At 53.6% G+C, this 22,038-nt stretch overlaps 2 protein-coding genes and 1 non-coding gene across 4 annotated transcripts; all 3 read right to left on the bottom strand.

The window, feature by feature from the left end:
• Positions 1–948: 948 nt before the first annotated feature.
• Positions 949–10,296, bottom strand: CD68 (CD68 molecule). 2 transcript variants are annotated; one of them, XM_084806780.1, is made up of 6 exons: positions 10,172–10,296; positions 8,482–9,557; positions 7,272–7,391; positions 4,171–4,243; positions 2,993–3,160; positions 949–1,940 (listed from the first exon to the last, which is right to left on the bottom strand). In XM_084806780.1, the coding sequence occupies exons 1-6, from the start codon at positions 10,239–10,241 to the stop codon at positions 1,801–1,803; spliced, it is 1,647 nt and encodes a 548-aa protein (XP_084662906.1). In that variant the 5' UTR covers positions 10,242–10,296; the 3' UTR covers positions 949–1,800. The 2 variants fall into 2 exon arrangements, with proteins under 2 accessions (XP_084662906.1, XP_084662907.1); XM_084806781.1 differs by having other exon boundaries at positions 10,189–10,296.
• Positions 10,297–13,459: 3,163 nt separating this feature from the next.
• Positions 13,460–22,038, bottom strand: EIF4A1 (eukaryotic translation initiation factor 4A1). The gene is made up of 11 exons (XM_084806779.1): positions 22,000–22,038; positions 20,170–20,218; positions 19,547–19,679; positions 18,298–18,437; positions 17,250–17,418; positions 16,616–16,725; positions 16,110–16,253; positions 15,452–15,589; positions 14,844–14,933; positions 14,409–14,488; positions 13,460–14,278 (listed from the first exon to the last, which is right to left on the bottom strand). Exons 1-11 carry the CDS (start codon positions 22,020–22,022, stop codon positions 14,134–14,136), a joined length of 1,221 nt encoding a protein of 406 aa, XP_084662905.1. The 5' UTR covers positions 22,023–22,038; the 3' UTR covers positions 13,460–14,133.
• On the bottom strand, positions 16,799–16,937 carry LOC146343176 (small nucleolar RNA SNORD10). Its single transcript, XR_014784179.1, has one exon. It is a non-coding gene; the product is annotated as a small nucleolar RNA SNORD10 (small nucleolar RNA).

The raw sequence follows: 22,038 nt of genomic DNA, 5'->3' as shown, positions 1-22,038 counted from the left end.
ATGAGGACGAGCAGCGGGAGGAACACCTGTTTGATGATGGCGAGGTGGAAGACACTGAAGCAGTGGAGATCCGTGACGCTCTGGCTTCAGCACTGAGGGGCTGACTGGAAAAACTGAAGATGCAAGCCCATCAAATAGTATCTTCAGCTGGGCCAACAAAGGTTGGTGTAGGCATATGCAGGCTGTAAATTTACACAGAACTCCTCATTAGGCAGATGGATACTGTGGAATTTGAACATCTGCATACTCCAACAGCAGCCTTCCTAGATATACAAAAAGCTATTGTTTGCATTTTCCATTCTTTGGGGCCAGCACCACTGTCTAGAGGACAGTGCCATCCCAGCCCCTCAAGAGTTGAGGAACTTGGTTTGTGCGTCGGAGGAGACTAGGATGACCTGGGATGGGGAAGGACTCAATCATTGGAATTGGGGTATCAGAAGTATTAGATTGGGAGAGAAAGTGAATTTGGAGCTGTGAGATGGGTATGCGTGGATATCAGTCTTTAATAAAATCTTCCACATTTGATGTTTGCAGGTTTCCTGTGTTGGGTTAAGAAGTGCTACATCTCTATTTTTCAGGGCCTCTTACCCATATCCTACCCAGTTAGAGCCATTTTCAGTGTAAGGTTCAGCCCTTGAGCACGGGAAGCAATAAAATTGCCTCTGTGCACATACAGAAGACTGTCCCCAAACCACAAACAGTCCAGACACTTCCAAGATTAGAGGGGCAGTCTCATGAGGGGGGGATCTGGAGTGACAGAAATGAGATTTCCTTGAAAAGAAAAGAGAAATTGCAGAAGCTGTGGAAGTGGGGTAGAAGGCCCCGGTGGTGAGAGATGTGAGGTTTCAGTACTACCCAGATACTCATTTTTAATGGTTAGAGATCACCCTTCCTGCTAATGGTACTCGGGTCAATGTACAATGAAGGAATAAAGACACCACTGCCCAAAACAATTTAAAAAGTAATTTATTTGTTTGAGAGTAATTATTTGCCCCAAGGGCTTTGAGAGGATTACAGCAAGTTGTATGTGAAGTCGCATGTGTGTGTGTGTGTGTGTCATATTCCTTAAAAGATTCACAGAATAGAGGAAAAGGCTCAAGGAATGAATCAGGGACACAAAGGAAAGCCAGCATTTTGAAATATGAACAGTATATGAACCAATTTTTAATATGATTTGCTGGCAGAGGGGAGGCAGTCTCAGATCCAGTATTTTCCAGTCAAAGTTAAACATCCCTCCAAACAGCTGATCCTATGCTTATTTACTCAGAAGTTAAGCCCCACTTTGTTTAAATTGAGCTTATGTCTAGGTAAATGTACATAGGCCTGCTACTTAATAGCTGGGAGTAGATCCCACTGAACAGGCATAGGATAGGCCTGTGCATTCCATTACAATTGCCCCATGTCGCTCCCTGAGAAGAAACTGTCCCAAAACTGACACCCAGATTTCCTTCCCAAGAGAGCTGGATCTCCATACGTAGATCATATGGTCCAATAGCCAATTTTTTTGTCATGCCTGAATGCACCGTGGCTTCAGCCCCCTGTCACAAACATAATTGCATATTTTAAAATGTAAGATAAATTCTTTGGCTTCCATCTGCCATTCTGTATCAGTTGAGTTGGCAGTTGACAGAGCAACAAATATAAAATAAGTGTGAATTTAGCAATGGAGGTGCAGCAAAGAGGCAAATACCACTGCCTAAGGTAGCTGTTGTAGGGGATAGGGAGGACGCCAAATCCATTTCTCACTTCTCCTTTGGCCCAGCTGTAGCTCCATAAATGGTGTGCACAGGGGAAGGCTCCTTAGAGGGCTTGGTAACCCTGGTGGCTACGCCAACGTCCCACTGCGAAAGCCATGAGGACAATGAGGATGAGAACGACAAGGACCACGCCCACGACAATGGGCAGAACATTTGAACGTCTCTGCTCCGGACAGACCTCCGCTGGAAGAGGCATAAAAACATTAGTGAAGGTGAGATGGTGTCATGACCCTCAGTGTGCGGCAGACGATTCTGAGGAGGATGAGGCACAGGCCACCTCCTTGTGGGTAGGACAGCGAGTGTCTTATTCAGGAGACAGCCCTGCCATCATCCTCTGGCTTGGAGGATGAGTCCCCAGCAGAACCTCCATCTCCCCAGCCTTGCAGAAGTCTCAGGCTACAAAAGTGGGCGAGGGCTCTGTAACATTCCATTCAGCTCCTCCAGGAGCAGCGGAGCTGACCACACTACAGGGCTTGTCAGCCTGCATAAGGCTTCAGCTCCCCGCTGAGACAGCATCCTCCTATTGTCCTAATAGGAGAGAGCTCCAGCCACCAGGACCCACATGGAGCTATCCAAGTTCCTATTTTCTTCCTGCCTTAACCAGTCTACTTTGACTGGGATGTGTTATCAGCTTAACCTCATCTTGCCTGCCATGACCTGAGCCTGCTTACTGGATGGGACTCTATCTGCCTTCATCTGACTGCCCTTACATGCTACCAGCTTCTGCTATGGGCCTCAAGGAATCATGGAAGAGGACAGATGTATAGGGCAAGGGAGACCGAAGGAGAGGCTACCACCTCTGATTGGCCGCTCCTTGGGTATTCGTAACAGTGGCTGTAGGGTGGGTTATGCAGGGGCTATGGCTGCTCTGCCAAGGTCAGTTCCTGGAAGCAGGAAGGATCATAGGTCACTATTTAGCTCTGAGGTGAATGTGAATGCTGGGGGAAATTGGGTGCTCTCCACATCCCTAATAGAACTCTTCAGGCGGGCTCTTGTGAATCTGGGAAAAGCTAGGAGAGCATTTCACGCTGAACCAGAGCATAGGAAATGCACTCGATAAATCTGCAGGTGACACAAAATGGAAGCAAACTGCAAACAACACACAGGATGGCCTGAAAGGTCAGAATGATGTTGCTGCATTGAGGTAAGACATTGCACACTGGAAAGAAAATTTGGCATACAAGTATAGTTTTAAAAGTAAGTGAATAAAACCTGCTGGGTGGGGGGTTCCTTACCGTCTCCAAATTCTCCACCTTGCAGCCGAAAGGCCTGGATGCGTTCGTTCAAGGCATTCAGGTGGAAACCTTCAGTGAGGGCCAAGCTGCGGTTCTTGCATTGGTAAGAGTGCCCGAGGTGGGCCTCGAACTCGTGCAGAGAGGAGTTGTTGGCTGTAAAGGAAGTCTCTGCGAGGACAAAGGAAGTGGTCTGAGGCCCATCAAAATCATTGGTCACCCCACCCTACTCCCTGCTTTGGCCTCGGTTGAAAGGGGGAATTATTCATTTAATATGCATTCAAGGTCACATGAACACATTAATGGCTTCTTTTAGCGAGTGCGTGCAGCATACCGGCAAGCATAGGGCTCTGCACTTGGGAAGCCCCTCTCAGCGATGATGCTCGCTGGGCAGTCCTAGGCAAGGGACAGTCTTTCCTGTAGCCTAGCTCCCAGGCTTGCCATGAGGATGAAATTCGACTGATCCTGATGGGCCTTTGAGCCTCACCCATAAATGAGGCTCTTCCTTATTTATGATCATTTAGCACAGCAATCTCCACCTGGCTTCCTCCAGATGTGTTGGACCAGAACTCCCAAGTCCTACACATCTGGAGGGTGCCAGATTGGGGAAGGCGGATTTAACATTTGAGGATGAAAGATGGTCTTCATCATTTTGTCAGGTCTTTGGAGTTCTTCTTCATCTCCCTTCAGCCTCTGATTCACCCGCTGAATGTGCAAACAGGCTGAGGTGGACAAAAGCTCAGAAGCTGGAATTGTCCTGAGAACCTGGCTTTCAAAAAAAAAGCAAAGGTAGCTGTGTTGGCCATAAGAGAATATTCGGGCAAGACCTCGCCAGATCTTCTGGTAACCTCTTGCCTGAGGATGCGATCTGAGGTCCTGAAAACTTGCACACCGTTTGGTGACCTTGCTTTAAATAGCTGCCCACCTCTTCCTCGACACAACAACCACAGGCCAGGGCATCCCACATAAGCACACCTCCACCAGGAGTGGGTTTGTGGACATGAGCTTTGTACCTCAAAGAGCTGTGTGACAGCAACTCAACCACGGTGGTGTCCACACACCCCCAAACATTTCCATGGGCCAAAGTGTCATCCGATCACGCAGTTATTAACAGCACACGAGCTCTGCCCCATGAGAAATGCTGACCTGCAATTCAGAGCCAGCCCCCCAAATGACCTCACCCATTGCCTGCAGGAACTGGGCCGTCAGGTTGGCCTGCACACAACTCAGGTAGAATGTATTTTGAGTTTCATTCTGGGGAAAAGAAACATGGATTAATTTTCTGAATGATGACCATTCTATATTAACCATAACACTGAGGACGACTGGTGCAGAAGTGGTGTGAGGAGCATGAGACAACATTGATTTGGTCATTGGCCTTTTATACACACCCATCAAGATTAATCCCCCCCGCCCTCACATACATACACACACACACACACACACTCTCTCTCTCTCTCCCTCCCTCCCTCCCTCCCCCCCCCCCAATGAGCTGTTCTAAAAGTTTCGTACGTTGATTGTGTTTTGTTCCTAAAATCCCAAGCAGTGAGAAATTTAGCCGGGCAGTTTTCCCTCAGAAGGGGAAGCAAGGGGAATTTAGGGTTCTCGTACTGCTGAGGAACACCACCAGGCCTAGTCCCCTGGGGCAGGATCACCGTCAGCCCCCAAATCCAGCAAGCAGAGAAGAGACGGCAGGCCTGGTTCGACCACAAGTTGCTGGGGGGGAGGCACAGCTGTATTTTCAAGGGCATGCGGGGCTGTGGCTCAGCAGAGGAGCCCCTGCTTGGCCTGCAGGAGGCCCCCAGCTCAATCCCTGGCAGCATCTCCAGGCAGGGCTGGAAAAATTCCTGCTGAAACCCTGGAGAGCCGCAGCTGCCAGCCAGCGTCGACAATACTGGGCTAGATGGACCCAAGGTCTGACTCAACCAGTATAAGGCGGCTTCCTCTGTCCCATGAAGCAGTGCATGATTTTACAGCTGCAACCTGGGATCTTTCTGGATCACGCACAGTGCACTGGGCTGGCCCTGTGCTTCTGCTCAGCCAGTCTGTCCTGCCTCTCACGCAGCCAATTTCAAAGACACAGAGCCAGAGTGTGACTCACATCTTGGATCAGCAGTGCCGCGGAGTTTGCCGGGCTTCTGGGAGTCATCTTACAGCTCAGACCGCCTGCCCGGGTGGCACATTGGGTTCCATGGGTGTGGAGGGGCGGAGTGCGTGTTTGGGGGGGGGGGCTACCTGTCTTTAAGCAAGGTGTGTGCACACTAGGTTTTGATTGCTCCCAAAGCAAGGCTTTCTACGTTTCGAGAATGCATGCTGAATATGGCTAGACAGCTAAGCAGGCTGACAAACGCCTTCACACAGGGGCTCACTTAATGCTTAAATCAACATGTTTATTTTTAATAGAAACATGTTAATCGTTTTTTTAAAACCTGTTTGAAACGTTATATGCATGTTGTGGGGAGGGCTGTTCATGCCCATTTAATTCCTCCAACTTCTTTGCTCCTCCCACCATCCAGGAAGGAACTTTTACAAAAAGAGCCAATAAAATCAACTTGAATCAGTCCCATGGCTCAGTACGGCCAGTCTGCCCAAAAACAAGGCAACAAAACAAACCCCAGAGATCTGCATATATTAGTCAAGCCAAGAAAATGTGTGTGCCACACCTCTTGCTTTATGGAATTTATTCTGCTGCTGAGACTATGACTGGCACTGAGCACACATACTTTCAAATGTGCCTTTGCCACAGAAAGTTTAGGAACTGGGGTGTGTGTGTGTGTTTAATGAAAGTCTAGATTCTCAGCTTGGGTCTCCAATGAGTGGACACGAAGATCTTTGTTCTCCATCTCCCCTAATACTAGAAGCCCATGAAAATGGCTGGCCGGAGATTCAGAACAGATATGTGAAACTCTTTCGTCGTACTTCTTTGTATAATCGGCGCACGAAGCGCGCTGCCGAAGAGGTGGTGCTGGGCAGGAGCTGAGAGAGCTTTAAAGCAGGGGTGGGAAGCCTCAGGCCCGGGCCCAGAGCTAGCCCTCTTGTGACCCCACTTCAGCCCTCTGGGGTTCCCCAGATGCCCATGCCGCCTCCCCCTGGCCCCGCTCCGTTTCCTCCAGCCAGTGATCGCTTGGTAGTTTCCTGGCTTTCACAGAGCTTTTCCTCATTCTGAAAGGGTGCAAGGCCTCTCCTAACGGCTGAGTCACTGGCCGGAAGCGCTTGAAGCCACAATGGGCCGGAACTTTTCGCCTCTTTGGACCCACCCCCTTTTGCTTCTGGCCCCACCCACTGCTGGAATGTGGCCCCCGGGCTGAAAGAGATTCGACACCCCTGCTCTATAGGGGGATTCGACCAGCCTTCGCCACCCTGGTGCCCTCCAGATGTGTTGGACTGCAGTTCCTATTATCCCCAGCCAGCATGGCTGATGGCTGGATTAGACAGATCTATGGAGGAGGTTGTCGAGGTCTATTTCCTCTCAGCCATCACAGCTAGATGGAACCTCCAGGACTAGAGGCAGTCTACCTATGCTGGAGGACACAGTGAGGCAGGACTGCTTGGTGGGGCTCCCCACTGGGACATCTACTGGCCGCTCTTGCAAACACGTTGCTGGACCCCATGTGCCGTTTCGGCCTGATCCAGCAAGGCAGCTCTTCTTCGAAACACCTTTGGGCCGTTTCCTGTCTTCCTTCAGCAGAGCCATGGCCTGGCCACAGACCTGGGGACCGCCTGACCCTCCAGGCAACCCCCGGCAACGTGCAAATGATCCCGGGGGCCCTCTGCATTCCCGGGCTGCTTGCTGCCGAGGCAGGCCTGAAAAGCAGCCCCTGGCCTTCTTGGGGGCTGAGGCGGGTGGCGTCAGAGTTTGGAGGGCCCTTGGGCAAGACCCCCTCCAGGGGCCCCTCCCCCAGGGGGCCTGCCTCCTCGCTGCCAGCCGCGCCTGCTCCTCCTCCTCCTCGCCCCCCCTTGCTGGCCTGCCAGGCCGAGAGCCGGGGAGCCAGAAGGCCGCGGCCCCTCCTGCGCCTCCTCACCACCGCCTCTGTTGCCTGGGCCAGAGCGAGAGGCAGGTTAGCGCGCAGGCTGAAGGGGACGAGGAGGAGCAAGGCCAGGGGCTCTCGCCAGGGCCCCCCGCTGGGCTGTGGCCCTCAGCAGGCACCCGGCCATGCCGACCCTGGACGCTGGCCCTGCCAAGAAGGCACCCCCTCTCCTCCAGATGCACACACCACACATCCCATGATCCCCCTCCTCTCTGCCACTCTTCCCCTCTGCCACCCCAGTCCCCCCTGTGCACCTTCTGGAATGTGAAGAAGAGGTAGCCCTCTGGGAAACGCAGGTTAAGGGTGGCTCTCTTGCTGGAACAGACCCCAGAAGTGGTGGTGGTGTTGGGCTGCACAGCAAATGTTCCCCAGAGCTGGAAGAAAATAGAGGGTTGGGAAGGGAGGGGAAGGGAGTCCCACGAATTCCTGGAAAGGCCGTGAGTGGGACCAGAACTGGGCCCAAGGTCAAAATCCAGCCAGATTGCGCACACTGAAATCCAGCTTCTTGCCTTTGCCCCTGACCATCCACATCGTAACCCCCCATGCACGTGCACACACATGGCTCAGAAACCCTGGCTTCCCTTAGATCGCGCTGCCCTCCCCGGGAATCCAGTAGTCTAGCCTCCCAGCCTCTCCAATCCACATGCTCTCTCTCTTTAGAAAAACAACCTACGCACACACAAAATACCCACATTATTTTTAAAGGTTTTCAAAAGTACCAGGAGAAAAAAAATGGGAGAAGGAATAAATAAACCAAGAGACGCAAAACTAGCAAGCAACCTCATGAGAAGAGAAAGGCCACCTCCCCCAGCCTCACTCCCTCTGGTGCCCTCCAGATGTGTTGGACTACAACACATAGCTGGCTGGGGATGCTGGGAGTTGTAGTCCAACACATCTGGAGGGCACCAGGTTGGGGGAGGTTGCAATACTTCCGTGGCCACAAGAGGAAATCATGCATTTTGACAGCATAAAGAGTTTATGCATAGCATAATCTTAAAAGTGAAGTGTCAAACTAACATACCAAACCCCCATCAGTAGCACATCTTTAGTTCATACATAGGTACACTGTTATATTGCCAAGCGGTATTTTTGCTTTCTCACAGAGACGACACGAGAAAGAAAAAGGGGAAACAGGCCTGAAAACATGCTCGCTATTTCCACTGAGGCCTGACCACCCTACTTTTCTTCAGAGATCCCAGGAGTCCTGCCTCCCAGCCTTCCTTGCTTGCCCACTCTTCTCCCAAACAATCCAGGAGATGTTACATTTGGTGACTGTACTCCGACCACTTGACCCCACTCCTCTTCTTGGGACTCAGGGCTCCTCACTTCCAGCCTCCTCATGCTCCTGCGGTGTTCTGCTTCTTAAGAGATGCCCCGGAATTCTGCCTCAGTGCCTTGTCTGGCCCAGTGAACCCCACTTATGTGTTGCCGCTGCCCTCAGAACTCACACCCTGCAGCTCTTACCTGTTGCTTTCCTTTGCTCATATAACGCACTTCAAGCTGCAGGCCTGTTTGTGCTCGCAAACATATGTCTGATCCGTTCTTAACCATGTAGTCTCCCACAGGCACGTTAGGTGTCTGCGTGGGCAGCGGGACCATGGTGTGATGGTGGGCTGTGGTGAGGATGGCAGGAGCTGTGGTGGGATTGGTCAGATGATGGGCTGTGGTGGGATTGGTGGGGTGAGAGTGGGACGTGGTATGCTTTTTGTGGTGGGACGTGGTCTGGTGGGTGGAGGTGGTGGGGCGGTGGTGGGATGTGGTATGCTTTTTGTGGTGGGACGTGGTCTGGTGGGTGGAGGTGGTGGGGCGGTGGTGGGATGTGGTATGCTTTTTGTGGTGGGACGTGGTCTGGTGGGTGGAGGTGGTGGGGCGGTGGTGGGATGTGGTATGCTTTTTGTGGTGGGACGTGGTCTGGTGGGTGGAGGTGGTGGGGCGGTGGTGGGATGTGGTATGCTGGATGTGGTGGGATGTGGTATGCTGGATGTGGTGGGACGTGGTCTGGTGGGTGGAGGTGGTGGGGCGGTGGTGGGATGTGGTATGCTTTTTGTGGTGGGACGTGGTCTGGTGGGTGGAGGTGGTGGGGCGGTGGTGGGATGTGGTATGCTGGATGTGGTGGGACGTGGTCTGGTGGGTGGAGGTGGTGGGGCGGTAGTGGGATGTGGTATGCTTTTTGTGGTGGGGCGTGGTCTGGTGGGTGGAGGTGGTGGGGCGGTGGTGGGATGTGGTATGCTTTTTGTGGTGGGACGTGGTCTGGTGGGTGGAGGTGGTGGGGCGGTAGTGGGATGTGGTATGCTTTTTGTGGTGGGGCGTGGTCTGGTGGGTGGAGGTGGTGGGGCGGTGGTGGGACATGGTATGCTGTTTGGGAAGGGCTCTGGCTGTCACCATGGCTGCCTTTGTAAATGAGGCCACCGATATGACCGAGCTCTTAGTGGAGGGGCAAAGTGGGCCCGATAGCGTGCTGCCCGAACATGGTGGGGAGCCCAGGGGTCCCGGCCCCCTTGCAGTCAGCTGCGGCATCCCATCCTGAGCAGAAGCATAAACTGGAAGAAGAACAGCATGGAGGAAAGAGCATCAGCCCCTGGAACGCAGCGTGCCCCACCACACTCCACCGCAGCAGCACCGGCACGTGCCTCCAGGGGGGTGCGGAGGGCACGCCCTGAGCGGCCTCGAGCCCTGGCCCCCTGCCCTCTCCGAAGGCGACCCTCGGGCGATCGAATCCACCCCGTCTGCAGTCTCTCCGCATCCGCAAACCGCTCCGGCCACCCCCCCGCTCCTTCGTGAGAGACCAGGCCTCGTGGAGAAGAGTCAGTGGACTGATCAGGCGCCTCCTCTCCTCCCTTCATCTGTAGCCAGGAGGGAGAGGTCCCGGGGCTCAAGCCAGCCACTGCTGTGCTCACTTCAGGAAAAGCACTCTGAGCAGCGTGCTCCGAAGCAGCCCCACTCTCCTGCCCCAAGGTTCAGCTCCTGCCACCGAGGCCCCAGCGCTGTGCCTTGCCGAGTTTTCCTCAGCCCGGCGCCCTCTTGGCGATACTTCATGATACCCTGCTCACTTCTCTTCCCACTTCAGTCCATTCCTCCACTGCTCCATAGCCCCTCCCAAACCACCTCAAGCCCACCTTGGGGTGAAGGAAGGCCAGATAAGCCCCCAACCAACCTGCTGCAAGCACGCACCAGCCGGCGAGCCAGCAGGGGGACAGCCATGGAGCAGGCTTGGGAGGTCTCATGTCTCCTGCGGGGCCCGTCCGCCGTGTCCGCTTGAGGGCTCTCCCTTCGCTGTCTGCCCTCAGCAGGCTCTGCTCACCTCTGCCTCGTGTCTCAGAGCCCTGGAATAAAGGGAAGGAAATGAAATTTGCTGTCTTCACAACCAGTGACTCAGTTGGGGGTGCTGAATTGCCAAATACGTGGAGGCCCTCTGGGATCCAGGGAGAATTGGTCCCCCCCTTGCAGGTTGCAGCTTGGCTGGCGTCGGGGGGGCAGCATCTGCAGATATGTCTGGGCAGTGCATCTGTTCAGGGCAACCCTTGGTCTTGATTGATTTGTGAGTGCGTGTGCATGTGGGGGGGGGGCTACATAGCCCAGGGGGCTGGACTATTGGGCAACACACTCCATTCTGAGGACCACAGGAAGCTGCCTTATGGCAAGTCAGACTAAGTCCTTCTGGCCCAGAATTGCTGACACTGACGGGCACCAATGGCTCTGCAGGAGTTCAGACAGGATTCCTCCCTTGCCCTACCTGGAGATGTTGCTGGAAATCGAACCTGGGTCCTTTTGCATGCAAATAAGGGCTCTACCACTGAGCTACAGCCCCTCCCCCAGAGCTCCTACCTTTTGGGTAGGACAGCTGGTGCTCAGAGCAAGGGCCTTCTCGGTGTTGGCACCCACCTATGTACAGATCCCTCTCCAAGAAGAGTTGGCTACTGGTCATTCCAGTGACTTCTCAGCTCCACAGGTGATGCACTTTTTATTGGCTCAGGCCCATTAAAGCAGCCTTCCCCAGCCTGTGCCCTCCAGATGTGTTGGCCTACAACTCCCAGCATGCCCCAGCCAGCCATGTAGTCCAACACATCTGGAGGGCACAGGCCGGGGAAGGCTGCTTTAACGGGCCTCCTGGACTGGTTGCAAGGCACATACTGGATGTTTTCCGCTGCGGTGTTCTTGTAATTGTCGGCCTATCTTATTTTGATGGGGTTTCCCCACCAAACTATATTTCCGTAAGCTCCCCCAAAGGGTGGGATGTAATCTTTAAAATAAAATATGAGGGAGTAAAACAAAAACACACCCACCTGCCTCCCCCCACCCCCAGCACGGGCAAGAGTTCTGCTCAGAAGCTCAGACCCCAGATGGCAAACACCAGTCGACCCTACTGCAGGAGAGATTTTCTATTGCCCTGCCTGAAAACGGCTCCCCCATTAAACCAGCATCCCTGGCCAGATGTGGAAAGGCAGCTGCCTTTGCCTTGGTGGGGTAGCTGGGCAGGGCTGAGCCTCATGGCTCCCTGAGTCAGGAGCTGCGGCTGCCTGTGGCTGAGAGGCGGCGGCGGAGGGCGCAACCGATCATCTGGGGATGGCTCACAGCGCTCGGGGGCAGGGGTGAGTCAGCACTTGGCCTTCCTCATGCCTGACCACAGCAGGAGGGTCTGACACTCATGTGATGGGAAAGACATGCTCTCCCCGAGGGCGTCTACCCGAGGGCATCCACCTGCCCTGCACGTCGACATCTGGCCTGCCAAGGGGAGGCGATGTGGGGTCCTTCTACTTGTTTTCCACATGTGCAGCAACCCCCTGGATGTGTTGGACTACAGCTCCCATCACCCCTCCCATGCTGGCTGGGTAAGATGGGAGCTGTAGTTCAACATGCCTGGAGGGCACCTGGTTGGGGGAGGCCAGCGTAAGCAATATTGCTTGTTTTCCCCATTGAGCAGCATTCAGTCATGCAAGCGCCCTACCTGGGGCCTCCTCCCCACCAGCAGTACAAACCTGACCCAGACTAGCCACCAAATTGAGGACCAGGCCTTAGCAGGCTGCTGGTGTTGGTAAAGGGGGCCAGGACCCCTGGGTCCGTCAAAGGAGCTGGCCATATGGGCAAGGGGAGGTAGAAAAAGTGGGCTGGAGACAGCGGGTCTTCCTGGGCTGCTCTTCTTCTCCACTGGGCAAGAGATGTTCTTCATCAGCAGGGTGCGAAGACAGCGCACAATAAAATCACAGCCTTTTAAGTGGTTACGCTGCAACCGAAAAACACCATGGCTCCAGGCCAGCCTTGTGTGCAACTCACCGGGGGCACGGCCAGGCAAGGCTTCTTTTAAGGCCAGTTAGCAGTGGCAAGGAGGCCTGCTGAGACAGAGCTCCTCCATGGACACCCACATTTGCAAGCTCTGAAATACATTGTTGGAGCTGGGGGCGTTGGTGGGGTGCCACTGAGTTGCCTTGCAGCAGACACCCAGAGCGGGGGCAGGGGTGTAGGCCTGCGCTCCCTCCCATTCTAGCCAAGGTGGAGGAACGGGGCTGCGAGGCTGAGCAAAAAACATTCTGGTACGCGACATCCAGGCACTATTGCACCATACACTAGTTTATGCCAGACAGCCCACTTCTACATTTCTGTTCAGGTTTCTTGCAGAAAAATGTCTTCTGGGAGTAGCTGTTTTTAAAGGTTTCCAGAGGGGAGCTGCATTAGTCCATTCGAGTCTTGTGGCACTTTAAAGCAGCCCTCCCTGGCTGGGGGATGCTGCAAGTTGCAGTCCCCCCCCATCTGGAGGGCCCCAGGCTGCAGAAGGCTGCTTTAAAGACTGATTTTTTCAGCATAACCTTTCGTGGAGAGCACTGAACAGGAAGGGAAGCAGCTCTAAGTGGGCCTACCACTTCCGTCTCCTACCCTTTCCTGGCCACAGCCAGTTTCAGCACAGATCCAGGCCAGAGCTTTTACACTGCAGGCAAAACAGCCCTTGCCACGCTGCTATGGATGACCACCTCACCATCTTCCTTCTCCATCTGGGTCACTCTCATGCTTGCACAAGGCCAGGGCGGGTCTTTTAAAACCAAGCTGCTAGTTCTTTGCATACGAAACTAGCATTTCCTCCAAGGCACCTCATGTATGCAACAACAGGATGGGTGGGAAGAACTTCACCATCAGCTTATCCTGCCGTGTCTGGTAGGGTGGCCCTTGTTTTGAACATGATCCTTGTATGAAAAATTATCATTGTCCTAACACACTAAAACAACAGGGAGGTTAAGATGAACTGCTCCTTCATCCAAGGAAAGCAAAGCACAACATACAAACACACTGGCAGTGTCAGTTAATACTCTCCCCTACCGCCAGAGGCCAAAGAGAAAGATCTGGCATGCATCCTTCCTACTCAGCAAGTTACAACCTCCTCTTTAACACGGTTTCCTCAGAGGGATCCAAGGACTAAGAGGCCCCCTTTTTACAAAATCACCCAAAGCAAATAGTTTTCTCAAGATCACGTTTATTTTGGTCACTGTAACTTTCCTTTTGAATAAATAATAGCTATACAAAAAAAGGTAAGGTTGCACGCACAGATTTTTTTTGCTGTATGAAAAGTTTTCATTTTTTTAAGGTTTTTATTTTAAGTAAGTGATGGGGAGGTCTCATTTCATAGAGAGAAAAACACATCTTGGCAATTTGTTTGAACCAATGATTTTAAGCAGGGAGAAAAAAAAACCATGACCTTTTTGAGGTAGGTTTTAGATTCTCAAGCTTTTTTTCTTCTTCCATTAGCACCACGATTCTGTTGAAAGCTTAATTTCAAAGACTACAAAGTTTTCAGGGGCATGGCAGGAAGGAGAGGGGATAAGAAGCCAGGAATCTGAGCTTCTATGATCTGCTCCCCTCCGCACTCCGAACTGTACCTGGGTTCTGGATTCAGGGGACATTTGGAGAACTGAGCTACAAAATGAAGTCACAAGAAGTAGGAGAGGGGAAGAGATTGAGACAGAGAAAAGCGCCAGTAAACACTAAAGATTTCATTTTGCCTCCAAAAAAGTGACATTTATTCAAAAGGCAAGGAAACTCAAAAATAGAAAAGGGCAGGTACGGGGGAATTTTGTGCCCAATGGGGGGGGTGTTTGTTGTTGCAGGCACGTGGGCCCCCAGAGAGGCAGCTCAGATGAGGTCAGCCACGTTGAGAGGCATTTCCTCAATGGAGGTGTTGTAGAACGTCTCAATGTCACGCAGTGTGCGCTTGTCCTCTTCCGTCACCATGTTAATTGCTACTCCTTTCCTTCCAAAGCGGCCACCTCGACCGATCCTGAGGGGTGGGGGAGAAGAGTTACTGTGGAAGCTGACAGCAAGGAGCTGGGTGAGGACAAGCAAGGACAAAACAGGGCTTGAAGCAGGAGAGCCTTCTGGAAGCCCCGCTCTGAGAAGCGTCCACTCACCTGTGGATATAGTTCTCACGGTTGGTGGGCAGGTCATAGTTGATGACCAGGGACACCTGTTGTACATCAATTCCACGGGCCTGGGAAGGAAGATGGCACAGTGAGCTACACCCATTTTCAGCATCTGTAGCCCAACCTTTCAAGTCTTCAAGGCAGCTTGTATCAAAAACACACAGAAGAAGTTTGCACTGCCCGAGAGCCTCTTGTGCAAGCGAGGAAGTTCCTTGCTAAAATGGCAGGACAATTTTGTGGGCTGCTGCAAAGTGGCAGGAAACCTGATGGGCACCTGCTGCGGAAAGGAGCAGCCTCCCAACCCTTTGTGTGCCAAGGAGCTACAATCCGCCAACAGCACTGCACCAATGAGGCAGAGAGGGAATCTCCTTGGGGAAGGGGGACAGGAAGAGCAGCGCTGCTCTGCCCCAGGAGCACACGCACCAGCAAGTCTGTGGTGATCAGGACACGGCTGGAGCCGGAGCGGAACTCTCTCATGATGACGTCGCGCTCCTTCTGATCCATGTCTCCGTGCTGCAGGGAGAAGCACCGCTTGTTACCACAGTGACATTGCTCCTGGTGCCCTCAGCAACTCCATCACCCTCTCCCCACTTCCAAAGGATGGGACAGCCCAAAATTCGCCAATCTGGTCTTCAAGACAGACAGCCCACTTTTTCAATTCCAAGGGCTACGCTTCAAAGCTTCTCCTCCCAACGCACACCATTCACACGATGCCCACAACCCATGCTGGATGCAGCCCTACAATCTAGTTTTTTCTTTTCTTGCCAAGTTTCCACCACAGTGCCTCTGAAGAAGATTCCTCTCAGGAAAATCAGATTACCTGTAATCCACTTAACATGGCCTATACCTCATGCTTTTGGCTCCTTTCCACAATGGTGTATGGAGCCAGTAGCAGCTGTTCAGATGAGCCAGTAGCAGCTGTTCAGATTTCCCCACCCACTCCAGGTAGACCTCAAAAGCAGACCTTCAGAAGACCATCACCCTGAGGAAGGCCACACTGCGCCTGCCCCCGCCAAAGCGTTTCCACCCACCATGGCAGAAACAGTGAAATCCCGGGCATGCATCTTCTCAGTGAGCCAGTCCACCTTCCTCCTGGTGTTGATGAAGATGACAGCTTGGGTAATGGTGAGGGTCTCATAAAGGTCACACAATGTGTCCAGCTTCCACTCCTGGAATGAGACAGGAGGGTTAGAACCGAAGCCCACACAGATCCAGCCTCTCGAATAAAATACTGCTTGAGCAACCACATTCCCAGCCCTGGAGCCCCTGAGAACATGAAAATGCTGCCTTCTGGGTCTTTTGCAGATACACAAGCCTAACCAAATTCCCACAGCAAGTACTCAACACAGAACTGCTTCTGCAGGGACTGCCTACACCAGTCTTCCCCAGCCTGGTGCCCTTCAGATCTTCTGAACTTTGAACATCCAGGCAGCCTGGCCAATGGTCAGGAATGCCAGTAGCTGCGGTCTAAAACATCTGGAGGGAATCCAGCTCGGGAAGGCTGATGTAGACCTGCCCTGCAGTGAACACAGAAGCAGGCAAACAGATTCAGATTCAGCCCCTTCTGGGGCTCACAAAGCCCAGCAGCACTGCCAAATACTGGGAAAGGAAAAGGCTGGATCTGCAGGTATTCTAGGCATCTCCTCCCCCCCCAGCCCTGCACAGTAGAGAACTGCTGTTGGTACATACCTCCCTCTCCACATTGATGTAGAACTGCCTAATACCCTCAAGGGTCAGCTCTTCCTTCTTGACCAGGATACGGATCGGGTCCCTCATGAACTTCTTGGTCACCTCAAGAACATCCATGGGCATGGTGGCAGACAAGAGCACCACCTGGAAGAGACACAGCCGTCTAATTGGAGGCCTCTCCAGCAGGGATTACCCAGCCCCGCTGGCCGGGGGCAGGCAGACCCCACTCTCCACTCTAGCTGCAGGCTCCTGTTCTCTCTTTGGAGGCCACAGTCCCATTCCGCTTCCTTAAGGCTCCAAGGAAAACCCCAGCGCCTACTCTGCCAACCACACCAGGACTACAGAGCCAAGGTCATGTTATTGGCTGAAACCAACCTGCCCCTGCCGTAATTCTGCTGATGAACAGCCTGGACTGGAAGGGGCTGAGATAAAGCTACTCCCCTTGCCTTACAGATCATGGCTACCTCACCAAGACAGGATGGCCAGCTATGTGATGAATTCTCTACCTGCGTGTTGCCACTCAGTTTTTGGAAGATGTCATAGATCTGGTCCTTGAAACCCCGACTCAACATCTCATCAGCTTCATCCAGCACAAACATCTTGATAAACTTGGGCGCTGCAGAAACAAAGAGCGTCGGTCAGGACTCTCGAAAAGAGTGGATTGGCACTCGCAGGACAAATCTGCTGCTGTTCTCAGGGACATGATTAGTTATGATCACTTTCCCCCAGACCCCTGTGGCCCTCCCCCAGCACAGCAGAACGCTGGCTGGGAGGAAAATTGGGGGCATGGGAGTCAGATGACACGCATGGGGTTGATCATCATGGAACGGCAGTATGAGAAGGGTCTGGTGACACAACCCCATGCTAAGAACCTAACTGCACAAGCCAGAAAGTTAAGCGCCAGAGCACCAAGGCCCCTGCAATCTTGTCCAGCTGCTGAGATGGCACAGAGCACCCGCCCAGCCCATGCAATTATCCAGCTTCAGTGCGGCTGCAAAGCTAGGCACTTAAACCAAAAAATCCAGGGAAAGATGCAGTCTCCAAAGAGCAGATTTGCTGTGCACAATGCCTGGCTGTCTTGCATGGGTGAATCAGAGACCCACAGAACACAAGCAATCAGGAAAACATGGACAGACTTACACAGGTATCTCCTGTTCAACATGTCGAACACCCGCCCGGGAGTCCCAACGATGATATGAGGGGCTTCCATTTGCAGCTTCTGAACCTCAGCCCGGACATTTGTCCCCCCTATGCAGGCATGACATGATGCACCCATGTAGTCTCCCAGGGCCATCACCACCTTCTGGATCTATGGGGAAAGAGAGAACAGTTAATATGGTCTTGACCCAAAGTCCCTGAGCAGGTTTTCCATCTCATCGGTATTCTGGGATGGGGGCTGGCCCAGCCTCGCCACTTCGAGAATGGGGTGGCGGCAAAGGAACCCCCAATAAGGCAGCCATGCCACGTCCCAAAACTGGCACAGCTGGCTTCCTAAAGCCATCTTCAAAAAATCCTCTTGTAGCCCCAGCATGAACCAGCTAACAGCTACTGGGAGGAGCACTGTGCTGGGATGAATAGGGATGGTTGATGTCCCCCTGCTAGATATAAGGAAGCCACCACTTTAAAAGGTGCCTCTTTGCCCAGTTAGCAGGGAGTGGAAGTCCAAGGGAGATGGGGGCACCCAGGAGGAGACTAAAGCCAATAGATGAAGTGGAACACAATCAGAGGAATGCAATCAAGACTTCTCCAGCCTCTGGAGTGACATCCCTCATTGTGTTGCCCTCCAGATGTTTTGGGGAACAGCTCCCAATATCCCTGACCATCAGCCATGCTAATTGGGGCTAAGGGGAGTTGGAATCTAAAACATCTGGTGGCACCCCATTCTGGAACAATGCTCTGGAACACTCTTTGGCCCAATGCTGCCACAATAGCAGTGGGAGGTAGATGGCTCCTGAGGCCCAAGGAAGGACCTGGCCTCTTTCTGATGGGAGTGGAGCGAGCTGAGGCATACCCAGTCACGACATCTTGTGGCCCTTGGTCAAGTTTCTAGCCACCGTGCCTGTTATATTAGACAGGCAAGGAAGGACAACTTGGCAGCCAGCACTCAGGCTGTGCAAACAGGCAAACCACCCCTCAAGACTTTTTACTTTCTCTGTGCACCAGGGACAAGTAGCAGAACAAGGCCTACCTGCTGAGCCAACTCTCTTGTTGGGGCTAGCACCAGGGCCTGGGTAGCCTTCAGGTCCAGCTCAATTTGTTGCAAGATGGAGATAGCAAAAGTGGCTGTCTTCCCAGTTCCAGACTGGGCTTGGGCAATCACATCGTAACCTGAGCAGGAGGAAAGGGGAATAGGGTCAGGCACCAAAGAACTGCGAGAGACACCCTGCCTTCCACTCCAGAGCAGAACAGCACTTCTATAGCCAGCAAGGCAGAGCACTACACCTTTTGTTAAGCATTCAGTCTATTCCCTCAGCATGAACCAGCAAACAGCCACTGGGAGGAATGCTGCGCTGGGATGAATAAGGACAGTTGATGTCCCCCTGCTAGATATAAGAGAGCAGCCACTTTAAAAGGTGCCTCTTTGCCCATTAGCAGGGGGCTGGTGACATCAAGCGCTCAAGAGAAATTGAACACTGCCCAGGTGCATCTGGAGAGGGACGATAGCCTGGTGGGTAGAGCATGCGCTTTGCAGACGGATCGAGCTACCATCGCTGGCATCTCAAGCTAACAGGAGCTTGGCTAGCACAGTAGGGCCTGGGAAAGTGTGCACCCCCCCCACTCTCTCTCTTTGCCAGGATTTCTGGAAAACTGCTGTCAGAACAGACCCGCTCTTCCCAATCTGGCGCCCTCTGATGGGTTGAGGCTGCAATGCTTGTTAAGAGATAGAGCAGCATATGGGTTCTGTAAAAAAAAAAAAAAAGCACTCCCACCAACAGCTGTGCTACCTGGGGGTAATAGGAGTTGCAGTCCAACACTTCTGGAGGGCACCAGCATGGTGAAGGTTGGAACAGACAGCACTGAGTTTAAGGAGAGCCAATAGACTTGCCAAGCATAAAGCAGCTTCATTTCTTGAACTTCTTGTAGCAGGGAGACCCAGGCTCAAATCTTTGCTCAGCAAGGAGGCACCCTGGGCATTAAATTGCTCTTCAGATTTGTTCTTGCCTGCTCCAAGCCCTTCCCTTCGACCTTCCACCTTTGAAAGTCAGGTAACCTTTTGCTACACTTTCCCCTTTTGCTTAAGACAGGCTATCCCAATCTTGGACTACAGCTCCCATCATTCCTGAGCATAGGCTATGCTGGCTGGGAATGATGGGAATTGCACTCCACCAACTCCTGAGTAGCCAAGGCCAGGGAAGACCAACTTGGGAGGTCAAACATCTCCACTCCCGCTACTATATTCTTTTTTTTAAAAAAAGAGTGCGTGTGGTTAACCTCACCCTTGATACAAGGGAGAATGGCTCGCTGTTGGATGGCAGAGGGTTTCTCAAAACCATAAGCGTAGATTCCTCGCAGGAGCGACTCCGACAAGTTCATGTCATCAAAGCTGTCAACAATCTCATTCCAATTGCTCTGTAGGGAGAAGTAGGTAGAGGATGAGCCCACCTCTCATGGCTGCCTCGTCTGAGCCCCAAGCTCCCGAAAAGAAGCTTCACCTCCCTGCACACACACCCACTGGGCTTCTTGGGCAATTTTAGAGACTGCCGCGTATGTCCTGAAGCAGTATATTTATTTGTGTGCATGCAGAGAGAGAGAGAGAGAGATAGAGAGAAAGAAAGAAATGTCAAGGCCAAGGAAAAATGAGGGTAGGTGGGAGAGACAACATTTTCTGGGCCTTCACATCTCTAGCAAGAAACTGCCTCCCTACACTTTAAGACCCACCCCCAGGCAAGCACTCTCCTTGTTCCTCTCACAGCCCTCCCCAGCCTGTTCACACCATCTGTATCACGCCTCTAATCAAGAACCAACTATAACACTTGAACCCTAAACCAGCCCCCATAAGTCCCAGGCATTCCTCATCCATATATTGACACCCACTGAGTGTGCTGCCCACCACGCTCACCTCAATGACACCATCAGGGTCCATCCCTTCGGGGCCATTGTCTCTAGGTCTAGGGAAAAAAACACAAACATCATGAAGTGCAGTAGAATGGAGTTGCGCATCATCTTGCGAGCAACACAATGATCCAATGAAGCAGCCTTCCCCAGCCTAGCAGTCCCCAAAGGTGCTGGACTACAACTTCCATCATCCCCAGCCAGCAGGGCCATTGGGAATTCTGCGAGTTGTAGCCTAACACACCTGAAGGTCACCAGGTTGGGGAAGGCTGCACTGAAGTGTGACTAGTGACAAAGGGGGCTACCCCCCCGCATGAATCTGAGGCCCTGCCTTCTTGCTGCACCCCCTCCTCAAGTCTTCATCGCTTCTCCTTTCCAGACACCCTAGTGGCGGGTGGCTCCCCCTCTCCCACGAGTAGTATGTCTCTGGTCTGCATAGCTCCAGCCCGTTCCTAATTTATGCTGGATCCTACCAAGTGCGGCAACCCAGAATTCCTCCCTTGAGAAGCTCTTAAACAGGGCGCTCTGTTGATGAAGTCTCCCTCAGACGTGTTCGGCTCCAGCAGCCTGGCCCTCGGAAGAGGAAGGACCCTGAAGGAAGCAGTAAGCTCCCGGTAGCCACTGGCACATGGCCCGGCCGCCTCCTTGCAAAAGCCTCCCGGGGCGGGCACTACCCCTGCCGGGCGAGGAGGCCCCGAGCTCCGCAGTTCTCCCGCCTCGGGCCTGCCCAGCTGCCCCCCACGCCCCGCCTCCCACGTGCTCCCTCCTGCCTCACCGCTCATCGCTTCCGGTTTTCCTTTTAAGGGCAAGAGGCGCCTCCCCCTCTCCGCGCCTTTGGCCGCAGGCCCGTGACGTCACGGGCGCAGAGTTCCCGGATGCGAAGCGGCAGGACAATGGGCAAGGAGGAAAATGGACGCGGCCGCCGCGGGGGGGGGAGATGGGGGGGAGTTCGCAAGGGCTCCGAGTCTTCCCCTGCTCTAGAAATGGACCCGCCCGTACCAAGTCTGCGCGGCGGGAGCGCGGGCGCGCCCTTTGCCGCCCCTCGCGCCGGGAAAAACCAAGTGTTGGGGGTGAACGGGGAGAAGAGAAAACGGAACAGGCCACTGGGGGAGACGGGGGCAACGTGTGAAAGACCCAAAATGGCTCCTTCCGCCAAAAAGGGGAGGGGGAAAGGGCCGCCCTTCTCCCCGCCGCCACGTTCCTCGACGCTCCCTCGCGGGAGGAGCATCGCCTCGGCCTCCCCCGTCCTTAACGAAAGAGGCGACAAATCCCCCCCCCCCGCAGCGAAAGAAAATGGCCCCGCCCGCCGCGCAGAAGAATTTGGGGGCGACGGAGGCCAGAAATTATGAAAAAAGGTTAGGCGACGCCATTACGAGCAGGCGCCTCCCTCCGAAATGGCGTCACTGCTGCGGACAGAGTTCTTACTCACACGGCGGGGTCGGCCAGGCAGGCCGCCGCCGCCGCCTCTAAACCTTTCCTGCCTTCCGCGCTTTTCTTTTTCGCCGCCCCCCCCCCGAGAAAATGGTCTCGGCCCAAGGGCAACAGAGCGCCTATGCGGGGAGGACGAGACCAATCCACATTCGGGGAGGGGAAACAAGAAGAAAAAACCACGGGCAAGTCGGCCACGTGGAGAGGCCGGCCGCAAAGCGGAAGACCTAACTCGACAAGGGGAAGAGAAGCGAGCCCCGCGTCCTTTCATCCACAAGGGGAGAGGCCGTTCCTCAGCGCCCCCACACCGTGGGCAGAGGATGGTTCGATCCGCGTAGGGCCTAAAAGGGAGGGGAGGGCACGGGCCTAGCGCCGTGGGGGGAGGCCTCGCTCGCACTCGCGCACTCACCGGCTCTCTTGACTCGCAGACATTCTGGGGAAAAGGTCC

The sequence above is a fragment of the Heloderma suspectum genome, chromosome 6 (assembly GCF_057233095.1).
Source record: "Heloderma suspectum isolate Gila_16-S chromosome 6, 16-S_ref, whole genome shotgun sequence".
NCBI lineage: Eukaryota > Metazoa > Chordata > Lepidosauria > Squamata > Helodermatidae > Heloderma > Heloderma suspectum.
This window is presented reverse-complemented; position numbering and strand designations above follow the sequence as displayed.